The sequence below is a fragment of the Rosa chinensis genome, chromosome 2 (genome assembly GCF_002994745.2).
Source record: "Rosa chinensis cultivar Old Blush chromosome 2, RchiOBHm-V2, whole genome shotgun sequence".
Lineage (NCBI taxonomy): Eukaryota > Viridiplantae > Streptophyta > Magnoliopsida > Rosales > Rosaceae > Rosa > Rosa chinensis.
Genome location: NC_037089.1, coordinates 56717352 through 56728146, shown reverse-complemented (window position 1 = coordinate 56728146; position 10795 = coordinate 56717352). Strand labels below are relative to the sequence as shown.

The following is a 10795-nucleotide window of genomic DNA, read 5'->3' as shown; positions in this document are numbered from 1 at the left end:
TCTAAAACCACTTGACACTTGATATGTAAGGATGTTTTTATTTTTAGCATGTAGTTTAATAATATTAACCACACATTCTTTAGTTACATATGCACATATAAAATCCTACAAAAAAAAAATTAGCCAAATTGATTTACGTTAACCATTCAGTTAGCAGTTAGCACCATATTCGTTTTAAGTAGCCAAATTTAAAAAGGAGATGTACATGTCATTTGTCACCACCAGATTGTAACCATTATATTAAGTTCGAAGTTCTCTAATTTTATGAACAAACTGAATTAAAGTAATAGAAAATTATAGGGGGTGTGTGAATAGCACCACCCTAAATTTATTATTTGATTTCATGGTAATAATGTAGAATGCTCAATCATTTCACATAGTAAGACAGTAATGACAAAGACTTTATTTATTTATTTTGTAAGAAGCAAAGTTAATTGCATTAAAATAGAAGCCAAATGCTAGCCAATGCATACACCAAAGCTACCCGGTACCATTTGGTCTAGTGACAGTGTTCTAAACATCTCTCTGGGTGCCTGTCTAGACGCTAGAAGGTAGTCATCTGCCTCGACTAGTCTAGGAGCGGCGCCTAGCATGCTAGGTTTAAGAAAAATGTTCAAAATATATATATATATTTTTAATCAAATACTTAAAAACTAACTTTTGGTTTATAAGTACTCATTATGTACTTGACTTTTCCCCCATGTTTTCAATCTATTATTGCTAGCAATAGTTTTTTGTTTTATTTAGATACTTATCTATATCTTATGTAGTAAAATTAATATATATATATATATATATATATATATGCCTAGGTACCCGCCTAATTCATGCATAAGCAATTAGGCGCTAGGCCCCTCCTCACTGTCTGCCGACTTTTAGAACATTGTCTAGTGACATAAGTCTCTTCTTTGTAAGTGGGAGGTTATGACACTAAAGTTAAAAATAAAAAATAAAAAAATAAAAAAAGTATATGTGCCTAGTTCTAGGAACACTCGCTTCTGCCTCCCTAAGGCGACGTAGTTGATAGCAGTCACACAATACCTGCTTCAATCACTTCCCTAGAAGGAAAACGCAAAGAATACCAATTATACCATTTGACTCTCCTACGGATAGCGTTCTCCCAAATCCAGGGTGCTAAAAACAAATCAAATGTGATGTGATGTGATGTTTCTGCTTATGTGATGTTTTCTTGTTGTATCCAAAAAGAGTAAGACATCGTGTGTATCTTTTGGCTCTTAACATATTTCTGTCTTCCCTAAAAAAGAGTAATTCATACCAAATAGGGGAAATGATCATTTACCCAATTTTGGGGTTAATTAACCCCACTTACCCAAACACTATAAGAGATTGTCCACTTACACAAAATTTTATATATATTTTGCCCTAATACCCAATTAAGTTTTTTTTTTATTACTTTTAATTTATTTTATGACAGTTTTGCCGTCTCATTCTTTGTCACTTAGAGAGAGAAGTCATCAGAGACCTTGCCGGACTCCGGTGACGGGAATCAGACAACTGGTGACAGGAATCGTGCCATCAGACCGGAGGCCGGATTCTGGTGTCCGATTTTATTGCCCCGTAGTAATACCCAATAATCATATTATTGCCTCTTAATAATCATATTATTGCCCTCCAGTGAATTGCATAAACTCCCAAAACCAAATTGAATACACTACAGACACAATTGATCAATTTATATGTTCAATTTTTTTTTCCTTCCCCATTCTCGGAGCTCACAGTATACCAAAAAAAAAAAAAAAAAAATTGGCCACCCAGAAATTGCTCTGGGCACCAGATCAGAGCAAACTTCAGCCTTCCACCCCCCGGCCAGGACTTCCTCTCTACCAATCCTTCACTTAGCATCGGCTTTGGACATGACAGAGAGTCGGCTCTGCCGTGGATGGAACCCAGTTCTCTGCCTTTGCTGGTGCGTAGAAGGACAAATCAGAGCCGTTAAGGCTCTCTTCACCCACTTGCCCTCCACTCCAGGACTTGCAGAGGTTGCAATTTTGACGATCCTCTTCTTCTTGTGTCTTCTCCTCGCGGCGGTAGTGGTCGAGATCGGGGAGAGAGAGGAAATGAATCAGCGCCGATCTGGTCGATGTAGAGCCAAACAGTGTGCCACCACTCAGAGATGGAGGATGACGGTGCGACATGGAGAAGTCTCGCTCATCGCCAGAGACTTGAAGTTGTTGGGAATTCGGGTCAGACCGTATGACTCCGCCAGGAGGAGGAGAGATCGGAGAAGGGAGGAGAGATCGGAGATCGGAGATCGGAGATGGGAGAGAGAGAGAGAGAGAGAGAGAGAGAGAGAGAGAGAGAGAGTTTGAGGGGAGTAGTTGTTAATTAAAATGAGGACAATATTGTCAATAGATGTTAGATTGGGTAAATGGGAGTAAAAAACTCTTAGTGGAGTAAGTGGACATTTTTTAGGCTCAAATTGGGTAAATAGTCACAGCCACTAATAACTTTCACGAAACAGTTCTAAACCAGTTTATGAATTTCGAATATATTATTCCAATAATCAGGTGCTTGTATTACATTAGTTGTTTCATTAGTCTATGACATCAATGTGCTCACAATACAAATTCTCTAAGAATATACATAAGGCCTTCCGGGGTGAGCACTTGACAACTAGTGTCCAAATTCCCCAGCTGCAGCATGATGATAACTTCGAGTCGGAATTGGGGCGGGTATACAATATTTGAGAATCTCCATACTACCTTATTGTGCATTATATCCCTGCAATTGAACATCCTCATCCATGAATTCAGACAAGCAACAGAGCAACAGCTTATATAGGAACACCAATAACTAGTGGGCTTGGATTCCATCAATACAAAAGGACTTCAGCTTTGTGTAAACAAGTAATCTAATTTTGTTGAAGAACCTACAGAGACAAAGCAAACAATAAACGGTCCTTAATTAGTTTTTCCCTCATACATCAAATGAAACATATTAAAGTTACTGGACTTCAGGTTACAGACCGTACCCAAAAAGTCGCACAGTATGCGCGCACACACACACACACACACACACTTTGGTATGCTTAAAAGTTAAAATACAGATCAGAGGGTGGTTGTCCCTGAGAGATTATAATGCAAGTTGGTTTTGAATTTTGGACTTCCACTTCTCAAGGCACTTATTCTATGCTCGCACTCTATAACCCCAGATTCAAGAGTTGCTTCCAAATGGAACCCTATTTAGGATAATTTCTAAAGAATGTTAGTATCCAATATTGGGGCCACACTCTGCTCACCTGTATTCAGTTTAACCCATTCCATTTCCAAGTATACTTATTCAGTATAAAAGCCTACCTTTCAAGTTATAACTTAGCAGTATGTATTACAAAGTGAAAGCTAAATCAAACTCATTTTTGATACTAAAGCTAAATCAAAACTGTTTTCTCCACTAAATCTTTCCAAAACTAACAAGATTGGTGTAAAGAAATAGGAAAATTAATACCTTTACTGTGGTGGAATAAGTGCAATTTCAATTTCTTGAAGTGACTTTCCTTTTGTTTCCACTACATTTCTCTTCACAAAGATCACAGCCAATACACAAAAAATACCAAAGATTGTATACAGAAGTTGTGGCCCGATTTTCTCCAGCAAGGGCAAAAAGAATAGACCAACAAAGAAGTTTACCACCTGTTGCAGACAGCCATATCAGTGAGATGACATTACATTATATAAATGTGGAGAATAGGACGAGGAGGTCTCGTCTTCTACTATCTTATTATGTTGGGGATGATGAAATAAAAATGGAGATGATGTAAAAGCCTTAAGTCTGCACTCTATGCCAAGCTTCTTTTAATTTCTTTATGTTTTTCATAGGAATAGGCAGTATGATATTCTTAGGAGTGATTCTGAGGCTCCAAAAAAGGATTCTCACAAAAAATAAAATAAAAAGCAGCCACCACCCACCAAAGTATCTTAACTTAGGTCCATTTGATTGGAACGATTTCAAAACAAGGGGTTAAAGAAGGAATTATGTCAAATACATAACTTCTTGCGAATTAATCTATCACGTTGAATTCAAATGAATCCTTGCATATAGTAACTTTAAATTGTATCTGATGTCTTTTTCAACAAACTCAGCCTTCTCACAAACAAACACTTGTTTAATTATCCAAATGAAAACTTAGATTTGTGACGAGTGTGTTATATTTGCTTCAGTCACATTAAGGAAATAAAATTGCAGCAAGCCATAATGAAATCAGCATTCATTACTTTGAAATATTTTCAGTATTGACATTCTCCTACTTAAATTACCTGTGCTACGTTGGCATTAAGAAATTAAAAAGTATCACTACAATAGCTAGTCTCTGTTTCCTTATTAATAACAGTGTCTTGATTCTTTAAGTTTAAAAGTTCAAAAGGTTTTGACTAAAAACTTGAGGCTAAGTGATTTAATTAAGAACAAGATAAGAGAAATCTTATTGCTGGAATACTAGAGAAACCGTTGATGAAATTGCAGACTCAAATAGATCAAAAGAAACAATCTTTTAGATAATTATATTCAGTATACATAGTGTGGGTTATCAAAATTAGTTTTAGATGAAGTGGTGTGGACTAGGGATGAGTTGTATAGGCTAAACATGTAAGCTTCCTATTTTTTGCATATAATTTCTTGACCTAGTGTTAATACCATTTTTATAGATTGAAAGTGATCATCAAATAGCAAAGTTTGCATGTGAGCAAAGCGGTTTTATCTTAGCTCTCACAATGAAGAAGAAAATAAGAGGTGCAACAAGCCAGATCTTGAAGGAATAACGAAGACAATTACCCAATGCACAGCCATGCAAACTGCCATGGCCTTCGCTCTAATACGGCTGGGAAGAATTTCTGATAGTAGGAGACTAGGCACTGGACCAGCTCCAAGAGAAAACATCAAAACAAACCTGCATAATCCATTACATAATTTTTGTGTAAATGTCATGATATTCTAAATTATGTGTAAATGTCATGATATTTACACATCAAAAGCTCGTTGTATAACTTGAGTGATGCAATGGAGAATTGTATATGCGCATTTATTTCAGAACTTATGCTATTTGCTATATGCTATATCATATCTTATGACTTCATAGCTATGGTTGATAATATCATATCTTGTCACGCAAGAATAAGATTTGAGTCTATATAGATGACTGACTTACTGACATGTATTCATATATATGCTTTTATAATCCTAGAATCTGAAATACTAATTTCAAATAGATCTCAGCCATTGAATGAGCTCCCACAACCAACGTTATTTCAGATTAAAGATAAAAATAGCATCCTTATGTTATTAAGTTTTTATATGCAGTATATATTTTTTCTGTGTTCTTTACAAAAAGGGTTGAAGAAGATTCACTACTCACAGCAGCATGCCACCAACAGATAGACTCAGTGCTCCAGATCCTGATGTATAAGAACTTGCTCCACTTACTTGAAGACTCATTGACACTGCCTAAACCAAGACATGAATAAAAATGGTCAGATAGAATACCAGTTTTAGTCTTTTTAATACAAGGAAAAAGAAGGAACCTCGCCAAAGCAAATGCAATATTGGCAGATTCCACAAAACAGACATAACTTACCCTGATGGACCCCACTTTGAAACACATATTTAGGACTATCTTTACATCTTCATCACTGTTTACTTTTTAATTACCAGATACAACATACGGCAATACTGTATTTTCTCTTTATATGCATATCAGTTCATGCATAAGTATATAACTAAACTCAAGCCAATCAATAGATAATAACTAAACACTACCATGAATTGCCAAACTGGAGTTTTTTTTTTGAGGGGCCAATTCAAAACATCAAGCAAGCAAAATCTCTAACTCTTGACTTCTTTTCATTAATAAATGTTTTTTTCAATAAACAAATATATGTTGACCTATTAGAGTTTACTTTTGGCTATACCAAAAAGTAATGTCATCTATTGAAATAAAATTCAATGATTTGATCAAGATCTACTCAGAAAAGTCCCATTCTACTCAGAAAAGTCCCACGGTGGACAATATCAAGTGACCTTCACACAGTGCCTATGCCTATTGTCCAGTGAAAAAAATACAAAGTGGGTTTGATACCAATATCTAAACTCAAAGTCTGCATACCATATTCAAGGTACTTTTTAGGAGCTTACCATGCCAGTAAAACTTCCAAGAAGAAGCACCCTTCTTCCAAGCTTATCCATCAATATCATTGCAACAATTGACCCTAGATTAGTATAAACAAATCAACCAAAAGAGAAAATGAACATAAATAATTTATAAACAAACATAGGCATAATCTTAAAAACAATAGTAAACCCGACCATACCTGATAGATTTGCAACTCCGACACATACATTTGCAATATCTGAAGGCACACCGAAGCTTTTAAAGACAGTTGAGGAGAAATAGAATACAGCATTTATGCCTGACAGCTGTTGTAAAGCAAAAATGGTAGACCCAATGAAAACCACTGCAAAATTTGGAGGTAATAAGGTAATTACAGAGAAAGAAGCATAGAAGTGTCATATCTTAACTCATGTACAACTGAATAGAGATCATACTTTTGAAATGGCGGCCATACAGTAGCTCTGAGAACTTTACTGTCTCCAATTCATCCCCTCTTTCAGACTTTGACAATTCTGCCATTGCAAATTTAACATGTGCTCCTCCTAAAAGTTTCTCAAATTCAGCTTCAGCTTCAGTGCCTCTTCCTCTCTGAATGAAGTCAAAAAAAAAAAACTGTTAGCATCAATGATAATCAATAGCCTTCCATGGGGTCAACAGTAAGATGAAACACGTACATTATCTAATTTCTGTAAGGTATCAAAATGGGGAAAAAGAGAGTGGGGGTGTAAATTGTGAGAGTTATTATGATCCTTGATAGTTCATCTATTATCCATGTACATATGATTCACAATAAAACAAAAGCAAAGTGGAGATCTAAGGACATTGCACCAGCAAACAACTCTAAGCACTAACATTCAAATCCTCCAAATAAAAATAAGAATGATCTTTGATCTACTGGAAACAACAAAGAACAAGCAGGAAAAAAAAAAGTAACAGAAAATATTTCAGATCCTCCTTTGAGCAATCATATCACCGCCGACCTAAGTACTAAAATAAAAACTGGACTAGGAGATGACATACAATATAGGCAAGTCCATTATACTACACAAAGGTCCATTCATACCACTAACATTCATTATATATTAACTTCTTTGGCAGGGCAAATTAACAATTTTTCAACTTCGTATACATATCAAGATCCCGGTTCACCTCACCCAATTGAAGACCAACAGATAGGAAATTAATATTGAATCCAAACACATGACACTAATTTGACCGACTTTAAAGGTCTGCAAGTAGATAACCTTGAAAAGCCAGTGAGGACTCTCTGCACAGAACTCCATGCAAATAGCAAGCACTGCAGCAGGAACAGTGGATACCCAAAAACAAACACGCCACCTAAACATTGACAATGTTAATACAAAAAATAGTCTTTTAGACAACCATCAGAAAATGAGAAAGATGCTTAACGTAAGAAAGACTTGGAACATTTAAAAACCAAATTTTCTAGATTATCATCACCCCATGAATTTTATCTTACCAACCCACTATATCCTTGGAAGGAAGTCCAATGAATAGAGCCCCCATCAATCCAAGACATGTAGCAATTTGCGTGACGCTACCAAATGTACCCCTTACAAAAGCTGGTGAAATCTGCTTGTGCGGGAAAAGTATACTTAAATATGTAAGGATAGTGCTAGAGACTATGCTGTGTCAACAAAAAGTTGTAGAGAAAACACAAAGATAATCTTATACCTCTGACACATAGAGAGCAGCAACAGGAGGACCAATGCCCATCCCAGTTCCAACAAATATCCGCCCTAGAATCATGCCCCATAGGCTGTGAGTCGTTGCACTGCAAAGTCACATAAATTGGTTAGTAAAGCTCATGTAGTTAGCTATATGACTGTGACCTGCACCTTTTCTCGGATTGTAATGAATGTACAAGAACTTTTAGTTTTGCTGTAAGCAAACATGTCTATTTAAACGTTCAAGAGAGAGATGTATAAGGAGGAAATACATGAAAGCCTTGGATCATAAACTCATAATTTTGTTCCTAGTAATTTGTTTAGATTGGTTTTTATACAATTGCACTCATATTTTCTATTCAAAAAAATCTTGGTGATTAATTTAGATTAATGTGCAAATAAACTGTCATGATTTCCTTCTGCTGGTTTTAAGTAATCATGCTGGTCATAAGAATATCTGAAAGGCATGAAAAAGCTGCTCATAAGCAGTTCATGATTTCAATCTTACAATTTAGTTCGACAGTGAGGGTGGACATAAACCATAATGGTTTCATTCTGGCAGTCATCTACTTTCCTCCTACCTAGCAATAATCCACAACAGCAATATGACAGTTCATTCTTTCATTAGTTTTGTTTTATTGCCTTGATATTAATCCATTTAGTGTCTTCATAATTCCTTTTTTATTTGAAAGAAGGAGTTACGCATACGTGATACTGTCATAGATTCAAAATGAAGTTACCTCATCGACGCACCGATTATCATCGGAAGCGCACACAGTTGGAATGCCCTTCGATGCCCAACTCCATCTAGAATCCAGCCACTAAATAGAGATCCAACAAAAGCAGCCCCTAAACACGTACTGACTACTAAACCTGTATTGACATAAGAAAAACATGAGATTTGATTATGACATGCATTTAGCCAAGGAAAAGATTAGAAAGCCAATAACAATAAGTACCCTTAGCGAAGGGATTCCCACTAAAGCCAAGGTCAAGAGAAATGCTATCTAGTGTTTCATTAACCACTCTGCATTAGCAAAAACAAGAGAAAGAAAATATCATTAAAGTTAGGATAACATTTAAAAATGAAAAACAGAAAAATATTTGTAAGTGTGAGGATTAAGACGCTGTTACCCGAGATGGTAGCCAAATAAGAATGAAGAAAGAGCCGCTACAAGCATATGGGGAAAAGAACGTCTCCATGAAGGGTTTCCAAGATCTTTGCCACTCAATAGTTGTTCTAAAACCCGTACAAGGAATCAGTTACAACAAAATTTATGATCACCTGTGCTACTTGCACTTTTTTAGACCACACTATTTAATGACTGGAACCCCCTTCAGAACGAAACTTGTAAAGAATTATATTCGAACAGTGTACGACTTCTAAATGCCAACCTAGCAGAAAATGCTAGAGCCATAGTCCAGACATAGCAAAAGTAGAATACTGAAAAATTGGTGAAAGAGCAATGGAGAAGCGCACCAGCTGAGTCTTCTTCTCTATCATAAGCCTCAGCATCCCTCGACGTGACACGCTTGTACGCCGAGTAGGCATCAACATGACGACCCCGCATAGCAAACTTATAGAAACCTTGTCCAAAACTCGACGCAGAGAACTTTCCAGCAGACTGCAAACACCAGACAACACTAACCAATTAATTCCTAACCAATTCATCATTAACTTGCAACTCGTTTATTCATATTCTAGTCCATTCCCAAGTTCTCCATCATTGCTCAACTCTTCACCAATCTGGAAACTACAATGCTGAATTGAATGACAAAAATGCTTTTACAATAGATCCAGTAATCGACCGAGATTTCACACTTGCATATGATTCAGATGCAGAGGCAATAAATTTCACAGCAAAATAATTAACAAAAAAAAAAAGGTGAGAAAACCAGATCAGAATCCATGAAAATGAAACTGAGGTTCAGATGCAAAAACGCTGCAGTTTTCTCAACTCACCATTGTCTTCAAATCAAAGAGGAAAGAAAGAGAAGAGAAAAGAAAAGAAATGTTTGAGGGAATTAAAAGAAGACTGGTTTACGATTCCGCTGGGGCTACTGAATCCAGCTTCATACTATAAAGCACCTGTGGAAAATGCGAGAGAGAGGGAGAGAGAATGAGAGAATGAGAGAGAAAGAGAAAGAAGAGTACCTGTGGAAAATGCGGAGGCGGAAAACGATCTGATGATGTCGACGGAGAGTGAGAAAAGAGAGAGATTGATGACGATGGGGGAGAAGAGAAGATTGCTAAAATGCGCCGTGAGTGGAGGCTAGTGTCAGCCGTGCCTGTGAGGGACTGAAGACGAGGAAATCTAAGCGAGCATTTCGAAACCGTTCCTGTTTCTTAGGAAATACGGAGGGGTCCACGCTAACGTGCGCGTGGGGGGGTATGTTAGGTGTTGTTGCACATGCTTTTTGGACTGGTTTGGTGATTACGCAAAGCGAAGCTTGTGCCCGGAGAGACCAACACCTGTTCTTTGGCGGGTTGCCCAATCAATTGCGGATTAATTGGATCCTGTGTTTTGGCGCGTTTAGGTAAAAAGTCCTCCCTGCCCAATAGATTGCTCACACTTCATGCAAATAGCCTCTTTCCTCAGTCAATTTTATATTCGGACCTTTAAACTCAATCGACTTTCCTAGCTCTATACGACCGTTCGAGCAGTGAGAATGTATGCCCTGCAACCGTTGCAAGGGCAGTGACCATCCTTGGCTGACCGGAGTTTGGAGGTGGAGGGGCCTTTCGACTATAAAGCCGGTGTTTCAGGCACTGTCACGAGGAGTGTACAAGGTATTTTGGTTTGTCTATAAGCCCCTAGTATCCATCATCTGTTGTTCGCTAATGACAGCCTCTCTTCTTTTTTTTCAGGGTAAGGCTACATCTGCTGAGTGTTTACACAAGAAATCAATTCTACATGACTATGAGACTTGCATCCCGTCAAAAGGTTAATTTTCTCAAGTGAAGCAGTGTGTATACGAAGAATGA

The 10795-nt window shown here is 37.1% G+C and overlaps 1 protein-coding gene across 3 annotated transcripts; it reads right to left on the bottom strand.

The window, feature by feature from the left end:
* Positions 1-2469: 2469 nt before the first annotated feature.
* LOC112185498 (probable plastidic glucose transporter 3) lies at positions 2470-10359 on the bottom strand. 3 transcript variants are annotated; one of them, XM_024323754.2, is made up of 15 exons: positions 9965-10359; positions 9290-9434; positions 8944-9049; positions 8769-8836; positions 8550-8682; positions 7817-7916; positions 7602-7714; positions 7366-7459; positions 6556-6709; positions 6321-6464; positions 6145-6218; positions 5369-5457; positions 4789-4903; positions 3466-3650; positions 2470-2890 (listed from the first exon to the last, which is right to left on the bottom strand). In XM_024323754.2, the coding sequence occupies exons 2-14, from the start codon at positions 9378-9380 to the stop codon at positions 3468-3470; spliced, it is 1464 nt and encodes a 487-aa protein (XP_024179522.1). In that variant the 5' UTR covers positions 9381-9434; positions 9965-10359; the 3' UTR covers positions 2470-2890; positions 3466-3467. The 3 variants fall into 3 exon arrangements, with proteins under 3 accessions (XP_024179522.1, XP_024179519.1, XP_024179520.1); XM_024323751.2 differs by lacking the exon at positions 9965-10359 and adding an exon at positions 9773-9933; XM_024323752.2 differs by lacking the exon at positions 9965-10359 and adding an exon at positions 9773-9933 and having other exon boundaries at positions 2470-2742.
* Between the last annotated feature and the right edge of the window lie 436 nt (positions 10360-10795).

Coding starts and splice junctions, on each gene's coding strand:
- LOC112185498 (XM_024323751.2), bottom strand. Junction 7,715..7,816: donor CTGCTCTCTATGTGTCAGAG/GTATAAGATTAT, acceptor CCGCACAAGCAG/ATTTCACCAGCTTTTGTAAG. Junction 6,465..6,555: donor GTATGGCCGCCATTTCAAAA/GTATGATCTCTA, acceptor CAAATTTTGCAG/TGGTTTTCATTGGGTCTACC.